The sequence below is a fragment of the Battus philenor genome, unplaced genomic scaffold (assembly GCF_028537555.1).
Source record: "Battus philenor isolate CCGP_79_NKW_IND1 unplaced genomic scaffold, ilBatPhil1.0.hap1 SCAF_3, whole genome shotgun sequence".
Taxonomy (NCBI): domain Eukaryota; kingdom Metazoa; phylum Arthropoda; class Insecta; order Lepidoptera; family Papilionidae; genus Battus; species Battus philenor.
Genome location: NW_027181693.1, coordinates 42,940 through 62,398, shown reverse-complemented (window position 1 = coordinate 62,398; position 19,459 = coordinate 42,940). Strand labels below are relative to the sequence as shown.

Here is a 19,459-nt window from a genome sequence, read left to right as displayed (position 1 = left end):
GTGGTCAAGGTTCCCCTCTGCTCTGTACGTAACGACGTTTAGCTCGGGAGGTGCATACACTGTGCCTCGCATGTACAAGTAAGTGTGTCCGCGCGCCCTCTGCCGGCGCTCACAGACATTTTTCGTTACTTAGAGCAATGCCGTGTTTGCCGCGCACGGAAACAAAACGGCGACCGAGCGCAGCCGAGCTTTCGTTATCCCCTTCTCTCGCATCGTTCACAGGCGACGAGCAGCGAGGGCTAGAAGAATAATGTGGAGCCATTTATTGCGCTGTTATTCCGCGTCAACCCTCGACAGCGCCTACTAGCGGCAACGACCTCGACATGGGTACATCTTATAACAAACCACAAAGTTAATTTTTACATTTGTACGTGAACTTTTTGTTTGATTTAATTGCTATTAATGTATCTTGTGTCGGAAACTAGGTGAACACAGATGATTCAACAGGAAGGTTTCAAATGCGACAAACAGCCATTAGCTTCCCGCGCTAATGTCAGCTCATTAGCGTGGTGGTGGTTATAACCAAGTGTGCGTCAGCGCACGCTGCCTGTGCTCCCGCACGGTGTGACGACAGCCGCGCCGGACTTGATTAAGTTCATACGATTTGGGTTCAGCGTCAGGGTCGTCAGGATGAGTGCGGGGCAGCCTGCAAGCGTTGCGGATTTCCAGTCTGATGCTTAACTCAACTGTAATGTAAATAAAGTATATGAAAAAGAAAAAAATATATATTTATGGCACAGTTGAGGTCTCTGGGCGTGCGAGTTGTTTCGTAGCGGGCTGCACAAAGAGCACGGCCGCACATTAATCATTATTATAAAATACAGACGGACGTAATCCATAAAAGCCGTTGTGTTCTATGTAGGATAGCAAAACATGTGCCTGAGCGCATTCCCAGTACACCTTCGGAGGTTCCTGAAAATGTAAAATTTTACTCAGAAATAAATTAATACTTAAACCTTATAGCTTATTAAAACAAAATAAATTCAAATTAAAGTTGAGTCCTTTGCGCAGACTTTGTCGGCGCCCGAACTTCGCTGTTAAACACACTTCCAAAGAAACTCATTTATCTCATTTAATAAAAGTCGTTTGGAAACTTGTTTCGATTGTGTCTGTTCCTCAAGACCTTCGTTGTGAAGGTTCGGAAAGTTTCTGCAACTGCTGGTGCTGACAGGCCGCAGCATCCTAGCCACGTCTCTCTGTGAGAAGAAACGCATGAAAAGGAATGGAGATATCATTCATATAAAGTCGTAACAAAACTTCTTTCGGTATGTATACGACATATAGCTCTGTATAAAAAGAAAAGGTAAATTAGTTGCAAAAATTAAAAGAGTCGGACATCCGTTCGGGCAGAGCTGCTGAGTCCCCCACTTGTAGGTTGAGCTGTGTTATGGACATCCCGACATCTAAAAGAACTTTGTTATTATTCAAATAAATTGAACAAAATATCCCCAGTTTAGAATTAATGTGTGTTCATATTTATTTGTTTTATATGTAATAGACCTATGAGATCGCCATGTCAATGTGACTAATATTAAATTGATAATTATAATAAATAAAGATTAAATTTAAAAACCACATACAAAACTGTACTAACGTGTGCAATAACGAATATTTAAAAAAAAAAAAAAGGTTTCTTGAAATGCTATTTGAATTAAGAAGGTCATCTCAAACAGAAGCTTATATTTTCTTTATGAACGCTTAAGAAACATCTTGCAAAAACCTCATATTGTTTGTCTTCCGCAAAGTTTTCAGGAAAGCTACGACTTTGTCTGGACTTCCTGTTAAAAAGTTTGTGCGGCGACGGTTTTCTTTTGCGTTTTTCAACGGCGGGCTAAATGCTGCTCGCGAACAAGTTCCATAAAATTTTAAATAAATTTCCATTCACAATGTTTGTTTACCTCTTTGATTTGCTTAAGTTTTCCTAACCTGTTTGCTTTTATTACTAAACACATGATATTGCACCACATTCATTAAACACTTAGGACTAACTACGGCGTGCCAGTACATCAATGTTGCTTGATTTTTTAATTACTTATGAGTAATGGCTTCACAACAACAGTAGTCGTTACGAAGCATATTGAATTTAAACCTGCAGCTCGCGTGGCTCTCTTATATTTGTATCCTTCAATTTAAAACAACAAAGATTCCAAGCTCGCCCTGGTCTGAGGAAATCGCACAACAAACGCCGGTGTTTTTATTTAATATTAGTTGACAGAATTCAATCGATATTTTTACGAATAATGATTTAACATACTTCTTACATTTATTACATGCTAATTAACAGTTATATACTTAACTTTCCAATTTCATGAAAGAAATGTCTCCTTGAGAAGTTTCAGATAAAAGTTTGAGATAAAATAGATTTATTTTTTACCGATCAACACAACGTACTTTGAATATTTCGTTGGTGTTTATCTAATTAATTTCCATTAATGTGGATATCACGAGGCGGGCCCCGCGTGCCGAGAGAGTGTCGGTGCGCACGGGAGCGCTGCGTTCGTGCTTCGCGCGGGCCCGCCGCGCCTGCGACGATGCTGCCGCAATGTAGCTTCGAGAGATAAAGTGATTGCCGGAGGCAGGTTCTGGCTGCTGCGATATGCCCGCGACGAACTCATAAAGTTAACATGCCCGAGGGAAGGATGTGAGAACATCGCGCCGGAGAGCGCTGGGATCGGAACGGTGGCTTTGAGACCGTCACAGTGATCATAATGAATAGGACTGCATGCCGTGCAACCGGTCGGGGGACAGCTCTCTCGTCGGTCTGTGTATACGTTGCAGAATAATTTTCTCCATCAAAGAACCTATCCCGTTAAATCTCAAAAACGTTTTTCCCCGTCGGCTAAGAGTAAAATTTGCATGCAAAAGGCTTCTCCTTGAGACTGCAATTATTTCCCGGAAGCGAGTTAAGTCGACGGCGAAGAACAAGAACGAAGCGTCCAGCGCGCGCGCGGCTACGAAAAGGACTAAAACTTATTTAATGAAGAACCAAAACATAGTAACGAGAATTTGTCCCGAAGAAGAAAATCACACTCACGTTTTCACCTCCAAAAGTTTCGTAATTAATTGAAACAGACTAAAGGCTTTACTAACATATGCTAATACTTTATAGGTAACTCGTCGCCTGTTCATACAAATTCACATTTTAATAAAAACAGGCTGTATATTTTTACCAAAAACTTCAAATAAACTTATAAATATATTTCTGTCTACCTCTATTACCTCGAAACAATACCTAGGAAACAATTTAATGTAAATTATTATCAAACTAATTAAAGCCTTAAACATTACTACAACCACATTCTGATTTAAGAGCCCGTCGCGAATTTAATCGAGTTGTTTTGGTTAACTTCTTTTTGATTCTTTATTATCACTTAATTACTCTTTTCACTGTACAAAGATGTGTACTCATTTTAATTTTTGTGACTTTAATTTATTTGACCTGTCAAAATTACATTAAAAGGAGCTCAGTGACGGGTAGAACAAGCTGAGTGCGAGTGCGTTCGTAAGGGTTGACCCGTCGAGGTCTGTCGCGAGCGCACGCCGGCGCCGGCGTGGCTTTCGATCCTTTTATTTCTCCGAGCTTAATATGCTATGTGGGTCCCGTATATCGGCGACCATCAGAGCAGCTATCAACTTTTTAGATAATTTCATTTCCGCGACCAAAAATTCTCAGAAGACGCCGGGAAAACCTTTTAAGATAATTTTCTATCATCACTTGCTACAGAACATTGGCGCCGATAAAAACTGTCCCGTACGAGTGACTGGCCGCGTCGCTGCTGCGGCGACGAAGCAAACGTACTATATTTTTTCCGAGAACGAAACTTGTTGTAGTTGTTGAACTCACGCGCACGCAGCTTGTGAAACACTTGTGTACACTTTCTTTCTAATTCCACGTGATTCGTGGGACTTTAGCGGTAGCACGTTTGCTCACAAGAACGGAAAATTGAAATGCAGTTGTAATATAGTATTAATTTTAAGTTCCACCAAATTACGACTTCTCGGCAGCGCTGCTCCGCAAGTGTTATCGAAGTTACACCTGCCTTAGGGCGTCCGCAAGCCGGGACCACTGTCGCTACAGATTGGTGCAACATTTACTAGAAGGCACTATAAGTGGTAGCGGAATACTACTCCCAGACGAACAGATGCCCGTGGCGGAGAAAGAAAACCGTGTGTCGTAAGCTGGTGAGAACAGACTTCGAACGGGTGATCACAATGTGCTTTAAATTTTAGGTCTTCGAGGGAAATGGTATCCATTCTATGAACCCCGTGCTTGCGGGCGTACTACGAACGCTAAATGTTTGCAAAGATTGCATTGGAAGTGCGCAGTTCCGGCACCTGGCCCGCCCGCATAATCGGTCGAGGTCCGAGTCACGGCTCGGCGGCGCGGTTGATTCCTTTCACCCGCGAGTTTTTCTGCGCACATATTCGTGACCAAAGAAATGTAATGAATTTAGTTACATTTTTAAATTATTGAAGAAATACAAGTCATGTGCATGGCTCGGCCTGATGAATAGTCTTATTGGAAATCTCATTAGAGCTCGTCCGCGTTCTTCTTGCATCGGAGTCGATTCGACATAAATAAAAGAACACGCTCCGTCCCTCACGGCGTCGAACTGAGATTGAGACGTTTACGTCGCTGGCCCCGCTGAACCCTGACCGACTCAAAGGCGCGCCCTGTCTCTCTTCCGGTAAACTCGTCGCCGACAGCACCTGCCCTCATCAACTACAGCATGGAACTATACCGCCGCAAAAGATGCAAGCAAAAATAATATAAGTTTTTAAATAAACTTGTTCATTTCAGGTGAACAGGAGACTTAAGTAACTTATGTACTTACCCTATGAGCGGAAATCAAACTCACACTCCGATCCTTAGGAGAATCAAGCTGTTATCACACGCGCTGGAATGAAACATCTTGCCGATGTGTTCTTCTATATATACGTTAGCCAACGACGCGCCGCTCAGCGGAGCGAGCACCTCGCTGCGCGCCTGCACACAACACTTCTGGTCGATATCCCGAGAAGAAAGTACGGCGAAGACAATGGCGAACGCTGCGCCGGCCCGCAACAACAGATGCACCCCGGTGCAATTAGATTTTAATGAACTTGCGCAAAACTTCGACACGAACCTCATGCGGGGCGGGCAGCCAGCGCGTGCAATAACTTTGTTTTAGCTTTGCCCGAGCGCCGCGCGGCCTCGCTCCTTGCGGAGGCGCTCTCTGTCCCGCAGCTGCGAATCGTAGCGATTTTCTCGTGCGGGTCGAACGAAATTCATTCAAGTAAACATTTGCCTTACATGACATACTGGCAGACTATAAGTTAATAAAAAGCCAGCGACGGTGCTGGCTCTAATGATGGATGATGAGCTTGGCAAGGTGGCCATGATTCGCATCACCGCAGCGAAGCCGTCTCACTGCTGGTCAGCGGGACCCTGAAAATTCTTTCTCTTTTTCGCAACTTTTGAGTGTTTGGGACAGTCGGACAGGCGGACGGATTATTCATTGTGACACGTCTCACATCTAATGTGTCGTATACAACTTCAGCCAACAAAGACAGACCTGAGTACATAAGCTGTTTAAACATACTCCGTATAGTTTCCCGTACGGGTATTAAACTTGTTTTGAATCTTTTCCACCTACAATTAATTCACGGGTTTCCCGATGACGGCACTTGTCTCAAATTGGATCCTCACTAACGATTTATCAGTCTTTAACCGCCGCTTGATGTGAGACCTCTTGTTTATTGCATTATTCATTTGTTAGTTATTTCGTCCAAGCCTTTGGATTTAAATCATTTCGCTAAATCGTGCTTTGCTTTCGGAACGCATCGCCCGGTGTAAGAACTAGCTTCGTGTGCCGCTACGATGAATAAACTTTGTAAATGTTATTTTTCGCAAATTAAATTAAAATCCGGTATTCGATACGAAAGAGTCTGAGCTAAAATACGATTACATCGCCGGCCAAGCTCGCAGGACACGGTCCGCACGCACCCCCGACGCCCTTGGAACAAACAATGTACAAGCTTACTACAGCATCCGAGTAACATTTATGACCGGTACAGTTACACGCGCTGCAGTCACAGAAAGCAAATACAATGCATACAAAGCACGGCTATATTGCAATGTTGTTGAAGTTTAGTGCGCTAATTGATACTCAGCACTCCACAATAATGTTTGATTAAAACTATCGATGCTGAGAAACACTTTCAATGGACTTATTCAACACGCTCGAGTAGCGCGCCGGTTAAAGTAAATTCTGTTTTATACTTTTATTATGTTTGTATACAGCGCCATCTATGGAAATGCTTTGACACTAGCGCTCGATATTTGGTTTAATTAGTTTACCGAAGACTGATATTAGAAGACGTAGTCAATATTATAAAGTTTGATCCTCGGCAAGTGCTCAGTTGGTACCAGCTCATCAGCGGCGATGAAGGGAATCAGAGAGAAAAATGTGTTATATTCTAATACCAAGCGCAAGAAACAATTGCGTCGTGTTACACTCGCGAAAAACTCTTGAGTATAAACTATAAATTTTTTATAAAATCTTTTGTTGTTTCATTGGTAGCACTTAGAGTCCAACAGCGCGGCCCCCCGCCGCCAACGAATTCGCCCAGCGCCTGCCCGGGCCCGCGGACGCTGATGGTTCACTGCGCTGTGAGTGCGAGCGGTCTGCAGGCGCTTTCCTAGGTTCCTCACCAGTGCGCAGGCCGCCGTGGGCGTGCGCGGTGCCGTCGGTTTGCGTACCAATTTCGATTTAATAACACTCGGTCGACGTTCAATGGCTGCTCAGAGAGAAGCGCAACACTCGCATTGAAATAAAATAAAAACGTAAAGGTCCGCAAGTTGTTGTTTGAGAAAACGTATACGTCTTAGGCAGTAGTTTTTTCTGCAAGATTCCAAACGCGAAAACGGCTTTCTCTAGATTTGAACATTAAAAACAAAATGGATTCGGATTGTTTAGTGCTGGGATTTAGACCATAACGCGCAAGTTTCACGCAGTCGAGGAAATCATGTACTGCTGGCCAAACGTTTTGCCGACGCTGTCCGGTGACACCGCGACCGTCGCTTCGTATCGTAGTGATGTATAAATATAATATTCCATTGATTACATCGACAAAGAGCAACTGGAATACTATGCCGAGCAGATCCTAATACAGTACAAAGGATGCAATTAGTAATGGATTGGGAATTAACTGTTGTTAACTGTGTAGTAAGTTAACTTTTGCAAACGCAAAAGAGATCGCGCAGCCACGTCACCGGGAACACGGACGCGACGTCTGCTAGACGCGTGCTCATTCGTAGGCTGATTGTTTCAGAGCAGCTTCTATCAACAACCAGCTTACACTCGAAACGATATTACAATGTTGTGATAAAGTTGTTGTTTTTTTACTATTATACTGTCTTTTTTACTATTTTTACTATATTATACTGTCTTACTCTGCTGCCCAGATGGTATTTGCAGACTTCTCGGGCTCAGAGAGGTAGGGCGCTGTTGGCTTGTTGACGCTGGTTAACTTGTCTGAACCTCTATAGCAGCGTTTTGCAGCGAAGCTCGTGGGCTCCGCTAAACTTTAACCGTGCTACCGATTCGCGAGAGGACGTAGAGTTCTTAGGTCATCAATGCGAACAGCGCCCAATTCGGCTCGTGCTGCGTTGTTTCGAAAATCTTCCCAAAGGTTTTAGGAGGCTAACGGCTCCACCGCCCGCAGGACGTAGAATTGTCTGCGGGTTAAGAGGGTTTAAGGAAAGATCGCGGAAGTGTTCGAGCGATTGCAGGAGCCGGGAGTGGCCAGCGCGTCGGCTCCTCTCCGCCCTCCTGGACGTCTGAAGAGCGAGTGGAGAGAATCGATTTAAAGGTTGAAGTACTCAATTTGAATTGACATCTGCGTATCTAATTGTTTACAGAAGGTAAATTTCCACAATGGGAATGTGCTTGAAGCTGCGTCGCTCGCCACAGCGTACACACTCTGAACAGGCCATCGGAGCGCCGCAACAACTCCCGAGCGAGAAGCAAGCGGCACGTGCGACGCCGCCGCAGCCGCGATGCTGTGCCTCAGAGGAGCCGAGCACGGACCGGGCTCCGGCGGAAACCTTAATGCTCAGTGATATCGTAACAACACCACTAGGATTGTCTAAAACTGTTTTGACGCAGGAAGCTTTTGCCAGAACCATCTCAGCGCTCATTCGCCATCGTGCAAGCTCGATCCAATTCCATTTTCAAATGATAGTACTTGCGAGAAGTACTGAGCAAGTACTACATTTAAGCGTATGTTATTTATCATCACTTTGATGTGGGAGTGGGCACTAGGACACATAGCACCGCCGCCGCGTCCTGCCGGGCGCGGAGGGCGAGCGAGCCCGCATGCCGCTTTGTGCGAGCGCATGTTTATGCCGCGCGCCTCGCTCGTCGCCAAAGGGCTTAATGCGCGTTAACTGAAAGCAAATACGCGCAGCTGCGTGCTCACAGAGCGTTGCACAGGCCAGCCCGCTCGCGCCTCCTGTGACGCAATTAAATATTACGCGGAGAATGCAAAGCCAACGGCAACCGAAGACATGGCGGCCGTCGTTTGCGGCCGTAGATCACGTGTTTTAATCCGTACAGACGCCAACGTATCAGAACGTAAAAATGAAACTGGTACGACTGTCGAAGCACTGTGAAGGCAAATATTAAGCTGATATTAATTAACTGCCTGCCCGCGCGACGCGCGACGCGCCCAGCGGTTAACGTATACCGCAGCGACGCGACGTCGAAATCTGGCGGCCACGCTGCGCCCGCGGACAACCGCTTTGCGCAGCATTGCTTTACGGCGGGGGAATATGGACGATGAAGGGGAATCGACGCCTTGGGGACGTTGCGGCTGCTGTGAGGGAAAGCGCGGGTGCCGGGGTTCATTATTCATGCTTCTTATTGTTATTATTCTGATTGCTAGCATTATTTGCCCAGGCCTAAGGAAACTAGACCTAAAAACCGTCCCCCTCTACTAACTATTTCTTATTAGCGCGAAAAACTTAGCTGGCTGCGCGCATCGGCACAAGTTAATTTTAGTTGAGACGCAACGTGACGGTACATTTATTTACCGACGACCGGCGGCCGACGACTGAGGAAGTCGGTGACGTAATGTCGGAAAGCTGCGCTGTAGTAATACTCGTAAGTGCAGAGAGAAGGCGACAGGCGCCGCTGAGATTCCCAGGGGGCCTTACCCGAAGGGCCACGGGCCCCCGCGCGCGCCGCAAGTGTTGTGGAACAAGCCGCACGCGTGCGTCACAGAGGCCGCAGCGTGCTATCGGACCAATTCCTCTCGTATAATAAATATATATATATATATATATATATATATATATATATATATATATATATAATATATATAAATTAATGTATTCCGGCCGAGCTCGTACAAACGCTCGGGTGCGCGCAAACCGGATCGCGCACCTGCGCACCGCCGGTACAAGCGCAAACGATGGCACGATTGTGCAAAATTTAGGTTACCCGCCGAACACTTGCGGGAAGGTCGTAGGGGAGGAGCGCAGGTGCGGTGCGGGGTGGTGCGGGGGCGCGCGGGGGCGCGCCGGCGGCGGCGGAGGTGGCGGCGCGGTCGCTGCGCGTGCGTTACTCGACCCGCGCAGCCCGCGCCGTCAGCAGCCCCGACGCAGCCCGCTCAGCCCGCTCAGCCCGCTCAGCCCGCAACCCGCAGCCGCAGCCCGCAGCATGCCGGGCGTCTTGTTCCGTCGCGACGAGGTGGCGCTGCGCAACACGCGGCAGAGCGCGGCCGTGATCATCGACAACGTGGTGTACGACGTGACAGAGTTCCTGGTCGATCACCCCGGAGGCATCGACGTGCTGCTGCAGAACGCCGGCGGCGACGCCTCGCAGTGCTTCCACGACGTGGCGCACAGCGAGATGGCACGCAACTGGGCGCTAAACTTCGTCATCGGCGAGGTGGTGGCGGAGGAACGGCGTGCGGTCCTCCCCTGGCCGCCGTCCGTCATCGACGCCGAACCGGAGCCGCAGACGCTGAGCGGGCAGGTACGCGAGCTGATGGCGGCGTGCAGCACGCCGCTGCTGCTGGGCGCCTTCGCCGCAGTCGCCTACATGTGGCTTTTCGGCGGGCAGCCCTAGCACCAGCCCCCGGCGCCCTACTGCCGCACAAGCCCAGTGACACCCGCACGCCCGCGCGACCGGCCCACGTTGCACCGCTAGCGAACATCATGCAATATAAAATAATTCTACTCATGCAGGTAGTTTAACGATAAATATACATCCAATAAATGTTTTGTAACCTTTGACAGGCCTAGCCCTAATTACAACGTTTGAATTACATTAAAGTAGACGCAATAGATAAATCGTTCGTGACGACGAGTGAGGCGCGGAATATTCCAGTGATTAATGAGTGATTATGTGTTAATAGTAAAGCGTAGGTAGCCGTGTACAGTACCGCGCGGCGCCCGACGACACCGCCGCAGCGCAGCGCGGGGGGCGGGGAGCGGAGCGCTCCGGGACGCTGCGCGTTCAGCTCGAGCTCGCCCTGCACTTTGAATTTGCTGGAGTCCGTGAACAGGGGAGACATGAACAATCTCGTACATACCAGATCTTCTGCACGCGCCACTCGCCGTGCGCCGCGCGCCGCGACCGGTTTTGCGGGTGTCTCTGAAATAAACTTGTGTCGGATGTGAGAGGCGCTTTTTATTTATCACCTCGCTAACCAGCGTCTTGTGTTTTGTTGGCGAAACGTGTTTTAAGCGTTTAGAGGCAGTGCGGCGGGGCGGGCGGGGCGGTGGGGGGGAGGCCGCGGCCACGGCCACCGGCTGCGCGCCGCTCAAGTGAACTTAACTCTTGACCCTCCGCGCACTGCGCCCGCGCATATAACGCACACAGTTCGTTATTTGATCACGGCGTTCAGAATGAACTGTAACCGTTGCACTAACAATAACAAATTGAGAGGATTGTGCCTTGTCCACGCCGGCCACTGGGGAACTAAATAAATTCAACTACTAATCCTAATAATAATGTCCGACCGTGGATGTTCAATGACTCAAATGATGATGATGAAACTTATGGCGAAGGCAGTACAAAAATGTTACTTACTTAGTTGTATGGAAGGCTAACTACTGCAGGTAATTATACAAAACAAGAATAATTAAATCGAGAAGCTGGTACGAGTCCGCGCTTATATGGCATTCATTGCATACATTGTTCTAGGTTACAAATATTCACAATTCCAATTTATAAACGTCGCCTAATAAAATCATAGACACACCGGGACTCCTCGCAGGACCGGTGGACCTGCTGCTTGCAGACAACGATGAGATCACTGTCCGCGCGCACAATACAACTGTTCCGCCTTCAGTAAGTTGATGTATTAGGAACACACGTACGGGTGGATCAGGTCGAAGGTCCGCACAAGGCATGTTAAACTTGATTTTAAATATACAAAGTCGACCTCTTAGTGAAATATTTCTTATATATATATTATATTTTATATATATTATTTATAATAAAATATCGGCTATTTCACCGAATTACGTCAAAAAAAATAAATTTCAGGCATAATTTTCTATGGATTTTTCGGTGAAAGCAAAGGTCTAATAAATTGTTTTGTTCGATTAGGTTTTTGTTTATATAACAGCGCGAGTTCCGTATGTAACGTCGGAAAGGACTGCCCGAAATGACTGAAATGACTGCGCATTCCCTAATATCAAACCAAGTGATACAGAATCCCTTTTAGCAAGTGATTCAATGTGTGGATATCACTCAGGTTGCTTGCAGAATTTGAAGGGATTGAGAGCTAGTTCGTTGTTATGACAACAATCCTCAGCGCGAGTCCAGTTAGCCAGGGGTGCTGTTATGTGTTCAGGAAATGATTTGGTGGTAAAAAATTGTGCCATTTGCTAAACACAGTGAATAAGATGAATCGATACACAAGGCAACGTCGTTTATGCAGATCACAAATAAAAGCGGACCTCGCGGCGAGCGCTGCGGGTGCGGGAGGCCCGGCCAGCAGTTCACACGTAGTTTATGATTGCTGCCGCCTGTCTGTTTTGAACGTTAGGAAATAAACGCCTGAGTATATTTTCTGTCATTTGATTATCATCATAATTTCATATAATAATGCCGTAGGACATCTGCAGCTGGACGTAGGTATCTCATAGTAAGTAAAATCGATAGTAGTAAGATCATATTACCAGTTCTGTGAAATTACTATATTCTGTATAAACTAAAGTACCTGATAGCGAAGATCCAACAAAAAGGGCGAAAGGAACTAGGACATATCGCTATTGCCGCGTGCACTGAAACGCATATACGAGTCTGTACTTTTTATTTTCGGTTTGGACTTTTTCTCTTGATCTGGTGATATATTCTGGTTTCGCGATATAGAAATTTGAGGAGATACTCGTGCGTTCAAGGACATTTTACAAATAAGTGAAATGCGAACCGAAGTAAATGACGAACATTAATATTATTCTGCCAGTTCTTTTCTTCAATTCCTTTATTGAAAATATCCAAAGTTAATGCTGTTGAAGCGGTACTTTTTATTGATTTAAGTTGCAGTCACTCGACGAGTGGTACTCACCTATAGCACCGCGCTCCACGTGCGGCCAACATTTCACTAAATTAATGAAGGCTGCCGGTGATCGCAACCACGCGAACTAGTTGAACGTCGCGTTTATCTCGTACGCAGCCCCGACAGGCCGCGCGGCTGGAAGCTTTGTTGTCACATCTGAAAATCCCCTGCCGTCACTCGGCAGGGACTCTTAATTTAATTTTTTTATTCCATATCACTTACTTTATTTACGATGATAGCTTAATATTAATGAGTTGACTTGGTGGCCGCGTATTTTTTTTTGTTTCAAAGTCCTACGTGGTCTCTTATTATAATAATGATAGACTGTCTATCAAGATTTTTTACTGCACTTACGATACACATGCTGCCATCTATTCTAGTTTGGAGGTAATTGAACAATCGATAAACTATTTGCACGATAAGTTGCTTCAACAGCATCCGCTGTGTCACACGTCAGCGCAGCTTGAGTTTGTCGCCTGCACAAGTGCGCCGCGCTCCAGTTTGTCGGCGCGGTGCGCGAGCGCGCGGACAGGTGGCGCTGCGCGGCGCGTGCGGCGAGCCGTTGGCGTGCAACGCGGTGAGCCGCTCGGCGCATCAGTCTGGCGCGGCTGCGAGGGACGGCGCAGCCCGCGCCGGCACTGATCGCGCGATCTCGCAACCTTTATTACCATACAACGTTGACATGTGTGGACAACAAAAATTAAGTTTGTTTTAAGAGGAGCGTCTAGCAGCGCATCGCACCCGCGGATTTTGTTTGCTGCGGTGCAATGAATTGCGGTCGTATGTTTGAAAGAGCCGGCCGCCAGCCCGCTTAGACGCACAGGCTCTGGTTAGCGGCGTCGCGGGCGCAGCGCACGCTCGCTTGCGTCACCGGGCGGCGGGGCGGCGCGGCGGCGGGGCGGCGGGGGCACGGCAGGGGCCGTTGGGTAAGAGCGGTCGCGGAGCCGCGCCACCAGTCGTCGTTCCGTCGCCGAGAGATAAGCTCGCGTCGCGTCATGGCCACCAAGAAGTTCACGCGGAAGGAGATCGCCGAGCGCAACAGCAGGGCGGACGCGGTGTTCATCGTAGACAACCTCGTGTACGACGTCACCAAGTTCCTGGACGACCACCCGGGCGGCCACGAGGTGCTCATCAACGCGGCGGGCAAGGACGCCACCGAGGAATTCGTGGACGTGGGGCACAGCCTCGACGCGCGGGATATGATGAAGCAATTCCACATCGGGGAGCTGGTGGACGAGGAAAAAACTGCCACGAGCCGGCGCGGCGTCGACTGGAACACCGGCGAGCAGGCCCCCGCCGCGCCCGCCGGCTCCTTCATGAGCTCGTGGAAGTTCCCCGTGGTGCTGGGGCTGCTCATGACCGTGCTCTACACCTACCTGTTCGGGTAGCCGCCGCGCGTTGGCTGATTACGTTGTTAGGTATAAGTTTGTTAATATGTTGTGTAATAATAAAGGCACTTGTTACGTTATCTGCGTAGATCATTCGCTGGCGGCGCCGCGCCCGCCGTCGGACTCTTCACTTTGCTCATTTACTTAAGTGCAACCCGACGCGAGTCGACGCGAGCCAACGCGCTCCGCGGCGGGACCTTGTCGCCATTCTCTTCGTGCGCTCAATATTTACATCGTTAATATTTTTACTTGATTGTCCCCGGCGCAATCAAAATTCTAGGCGCGGTGTCTTCGTGCCGTTGGCGCATCATCTCTAGCTTCCATTGTGATGTGAATGCGCCCTGTGCGCGATTTGTTCCAGTCATTTCGATATTAATTCGGTTATGTTTCTGCGCTAATCAATTGTCGTTTCATTTGAATGCATACATATCAAATACAGGAAACAAAGATTTAGATCCTCTCGTTTTGAAACAGCGATTCTTCGATACGTTTCGAACAGTTTTATATTATAAAACATTGTAACATATATTTTGTAAAACAAAACAGTTGTGGTGCAATTGTGATGAATTTCTTCTGTCTCTTGCGGAGGATCTCTTCCGCGAAAAAGCTGGCGGACACCGCCGCAGCCAGTAGCCTCCTTCCGAATGGGTTCGAATTTTCGCGAGTGCCGCCGGCCATCAGCCCCGAGAGCATCGCACCTGTTGCCGGCGCAGCGTGCGCCCCCCGCCCCCCGGCCCCGACTTGCAAACATCAGCAGACGTCAATGTTCAAGCGCTGCACCTTTACCTAAAGCTAACTGCCGCGCTGGCCGTAAACATTTTACCTGTAAAAACTAGTCAAATAATATTTAATCCTATTGCTCTCGCAATAAAGTTAAGTTTAGTACATTGTTGAGACAGGTTGAAATCGCGACGTCTGGCCACTTATCGTTTTGAGGCGCGTAGAGACAGGCCCGCGTCGCCGCGCTAGAGATAAAAACGTATTAACAACTTACCGATGTTTAAGCCAAATAATATTTTGCGCGTCGGCCGACACGAGCGCCGCTCCTGTGCCGTCGTCGTCTAATTGGAATAATTGGGACGATGTCCGGTGCAGCGGCGCCCGCCGCCGCGCACGCAATATTTAATTCAAACATATTTCTTTGGTTCATGTTCACAAAACCGGTTGTATCTCTTAAATATGCCGCCATGTTGAGTTTAAGGTACAAGTGGTACAAAAACAAAGTAAACATTCTGCTCGGTGGGAACGCACCTCGCTCACAAATGTATGCTATTTTATGCTAAATTTAATGATAATAAATTTACGTAAGATGTATTAAAAAAAATTTGTTCTAACTTTGCGTAGGAAACTCCGAAGACATCGACGGCGTTTTTAATTTTGTAACACACAGAGCGAGCGAGAAACGAGCAGGGGCGGCTTGAAAGCTCTGACTTGGAAGCCGGGCGGGCGGTCGCACTTCTGGAATGTTGTTAAAGCAGCAAAATTAAGCCTAGATCCACCGATTTCGATTTGTTTCTCTTCCGTTAGACAATATCAATTTTTATTGAATTTAAACAGTTCTTTTTACTGACTATTAATACATTTTTGAAGCCGAAATGAACACATGCATTTGTCAATAATCATCGTAAGTGGACCCCTCTATTTCGGATCGAACTTTAAATAAGTCTTGTTTTATTACGAAATTAAAATCAAGTATAATATTAACAATAAACTATAAGTGACTATGGCTACGAGAGATTTCCATTGAGTACTGAAAGAAATCGTAGCTCACAGCCGAGCCCGCTTGAGAGCAAGTTAAACGGCGGACGACGAGCTCACAACCGAGGCGCACTCTATGTGAAAATTATTTATCTTACTAGAAGTAAATTGTTCTCGAACATTTTTACCCGCATCCACTTCACCGACCTTCTCTAACCACTTCACGTTTCCGACAACAGAGCCGGTCGGGGAGCGGGGGAGCCGGTGTCGCTGACAGCTTCCAACAGCACTAGTTCAGCAGACTCCCGGCGATCGGGAGTCTAAATGGTCACCGAAGTGCCCGAGCCGTTGTCCGAATTCTTCGTTTTCTCATGTCTATGACATAGACCTTGTCAACGGAACTTTGTACATTCTTCTGTCTTCTTGATTCTTATTGACAACCCCATGAAAGTAAAATGCGCACTGTGCGGGCGAATCTTGGCACAAAACTGTTACTCTTTGAGTTATTCGTTCAACTTGTCGTTTTTTTTAATGTTTTTGTCAATAGCTCCGAGCATACGGTTTCGTTGGCGGTGTTTGACGAAAAATTAGACGTCTCGCCAGTGGCTTGTTGTTCAAATCATTTTAATGTCTTGTGATTTGAAGTCTCCTAATCCGCAGAGGTGAAAACGATCGATTGATCGGATTGTTTAAACAACAGACAAATAATATACGAGTATTACATTTTGAATTTCATAATATTTCGTATGGGCATTTCGACCCGCCTCCGAGGGATGCGGTGCAAATTAATTCTGTCGTGTTGACAAACTCTAGGCAAGTGATAGCCGACCGTGTTGCTGAGTGTTATCCGAGCACATTTCTTCTCTTCCGCCAACTTTTGATTGAATATATGTGCTTGTTACAAAGCAATCATTAAGCATTAGGCGGAGCCCTTTATACGCAGAAATGCTCGCTTGTTCTCTACTAAAAATAAATTTATCGATGGCTGTCACCGAGGAGACATTCACCACGTACAAAGTCAGCCGCAGCCGGGAACAAACTTGCGCCCCGCGCAGACTTGCGCGCGAGGAACGTTCTAAACATCGCTGACAAATTATAAACATAAGATCGCTTTGTCTGCGTACTGATCGGTGGGAAGATAAATAATAAGGTCACGGTGTGAGAGTCGCATTCGTTTTTAAGTTGTTGTTAATTGCGCACGCGCTTTATAATCAGAGCGTGACCTTCAACTTAAAAATAAATATTCACAAGGTAAAGACAATTACTGTGAGTTTATTTAACGTCCTCTACTTTATCTGCACACAACTCTGCCGTGTCCTAAACACATACGTTGGATATCGACACCGCGGACAGTCGGCGGCAAACATTCGGTAATTAACTTATCAATCGTTTACTTTGTATCTAGTATCAGCTGCAAATAAACTCCGATAGTGTTTAATGACAAATCACACAAATTATATAAATATTAGATAAGTGCCCGTGCTCGGCAACGCAAGGAGTTGTTGTATTCGTGGCCGCAGGAATTTCGTGTGTTCGCTCGGCAATACAGGGAGCCTCGGTCGGCCAAGAGGTTCCTCGGGCCGACCGAGTGCGCTGCGCACGAGCGCCTTATCGCCGCGATAGCGAACTGACCGCCCGCCGCTTCCAGAACATTCTGCAGGCGGCCGCACTCGTCGCCGTCGTGATTGCGCAATATGCAGCCATGCTCCGGCCGTGCGCGACCGCACGCACGGGCGCACGTGTGGAGCGTGTGGGCTGCGCACCGTAAAAAAGGGTACGCGTACATGCCTCCAAACAATCAACTCGAGCTGACCTCCAATCGACGTCGTAAGCAACGCGTTGCCGTCCGAGACAAACAAAAAATGAAGTCACAGAGAACGGTTACGGGCGTGCGGCGCGACATGGCGCGAGTGAACTCTGCTCGTCCGCGCGGCCTGCACCCGCGTGAACACTCTATGATCGTTGATAAAATCGCATGTAGCGGGGGAGGGGGGGCGGAATGTATTAGGTTTGGCACGAGCAATTTAGCTTAGCAGGGAGTTCACGTAGCTTTGTTTACGGAAGAACGCGAGCCACCGGTGCCACCTGTGTGTGCCCACGGCTAGAGGTCCAATCGAGCGCGAAGCATGGGCAACCTTGGCAACACGCGCGCGCCTTTGTGACGATCTATTTTCGCATCACTTGCGCGCATTAACAACAGTAAATAACCTGCATCGGAAATATGTTATAAAATACCACTTGCTGATGATACCGGGTCCTCTCCCCGAGCTCAGTGGCCGCAAAACCAAATCTATGCTGAAGGGTATCGGTAATATATTAGACATGCACATCATGGTGCACGTGTTTAAAGCCCCGAATAGTCAGGTACGCGATCATGTACCCTTTATTTCGGTCAGCTCGCACAAACATCGGCGCACGCGCTATCGCACGCACACAAGCGCATAGGACGGAAAGCAAAAGTCACGACGACGAGGCAGCCGTCGTTGCAATCGGTAGCAAAATACAACACCAACGATGAGTTCGCGGATTTACTTATCGCGTCGGTGCGCAGGCGCTGATTCACATAAAATAAACTGCTTTATCATCAAAATGTCCGACCGTATTCAAGAAGAGGTGCTTGCGAATTGTAAAATGGAAACTCACCAGAATACCAAAGAATTCACTCAGTTTTCAGAATTGTCAAAATTATTAATGATTTATTGTTTTTATTACAGTCTTCTTAACAATGCACGGCTGTACTCCATAAAAACATTGTCAAGAGCAGTTGGCACAGCACTTCTTTTCCAAGTTGGTTTTCGAACGCAGACACCACCTTGTGGCTGCAACACTTGTACCTAAATGTACACGCTGTCATCCAATCGCTAGCCCGCGAGTCCCGAGCGACGACACACTTCAAGCGAAGAGAGAATAATCGTCAGCCGTCACTGCAGGGAAGGTTCTCGGTCATTCGTTCGGCCGACGGTGTCGCCGCGCTGTGCGGTTGAAGAGGAATTACTTAAAATAACAATCGAACAAATGCTAGTGCACTACTCTATTATTAATGTTATCTTGTGTTCGGCAAAAAAAAAATTCATAACCTATACGATCGAAAAAATAGGCAATCGACATTTTCCTTACATCTCTTCCTCTCTTATTCTTCGAGGCATTCCCTTTTAGAGACACCCGTCGAGAAGATTGTCGCTAGGTTTTAGGATCATAATAATAGATCTAAGTGTCGGTGCTCGCGACAATGTCACATACAGCGTTTGAGGCGCCGCGGTCGTATTTTAAGATACCAGTTAAAGAGACGACGTTTGAGAGCCCCGGTCGAAATACGAGGTATCCGTCCAGCACAAAGCATCCTAACACAGACATCGCCGCGCAAAACATGTTGAGTTTGATGCATATCAATCAATGCCCGCGCCAGCTCAAGTTTGCAGTAACTTTTTAATAACACTCTGTCGTGCGCTGAACAACTTCGATGAACTTGGACTTACAGCATTTGCTGCTGCAGGACGTCCCCCGCGCGCGCCTTCGCAGGGGTCAGCACGATCACGTTCGAACTGATTAAAGGAGCTGAAAATAATATCACGAGGTGGTGTATCGTCGTTTTATGCGATCTTCGCAACGCAAATCTTTTAAAATCGTACAACAATTATACAATAAAAGTAATCGATATGCCAAGTTGCTGCTAACTCCATTAAGGGATGACGATATGTTCGTAACAAGATTAGTGAAGAGCTATAATTATAAATATGTAGAAAGTGCTAAACTTCAGCGTCGCCAACGCATTAGACCGACTGCAATAAAAATTTAATTGAGGCAAAGCGCCATCT

General features: G+C 47.2%; 2 protein-coding genes across 2 annotated transcripts; both read left to right on the top strand.

Moving 5' to 3' along the window:
* The first annotated feature begins 9,661 nt into the window (after positions 1–9,661).
* On the top strand, positions 9,662–10,669 carry LOC137926798 (cytochrome b5-like). Its single transcript, XM_068770499.1, has 2 exons — positions 9,662–10,234; positions 10,405–10,669. The coding sequence occupies exon 1, from the start codon at positions 9,705–9,707 to the stop codon at positions 10,113–10,115; it is 411 nt and encodes a 136-aa protein (XP_068626600.1). The 5' UTR covers positions 9,662–9,704; the 3' UTR covers positions 10,116–10,234; positions 10,405–10,669.
* Positions 10,670–13,187: 2,518 nt separating this feature from the next.
* On the top strand, positions 13,188–14,026 carry LOC137926543 (cytochrome b5-like). The gene has a single exon (XM_068770177.1). The coding sequence runs from the start codon at positions 13,554–13,556 to the stop codon at positions 13,944–13,946; it is 393 nt and encodes a 130-aa protein (XP_068626278.1). The 5' UTR covers positions 13,188–13,553; the 3' UTR covers positions 13,947–14,026.
* The last annotated feature ends 5,433 nt before the right edge of the window (positions 14,027–19,459 follow it).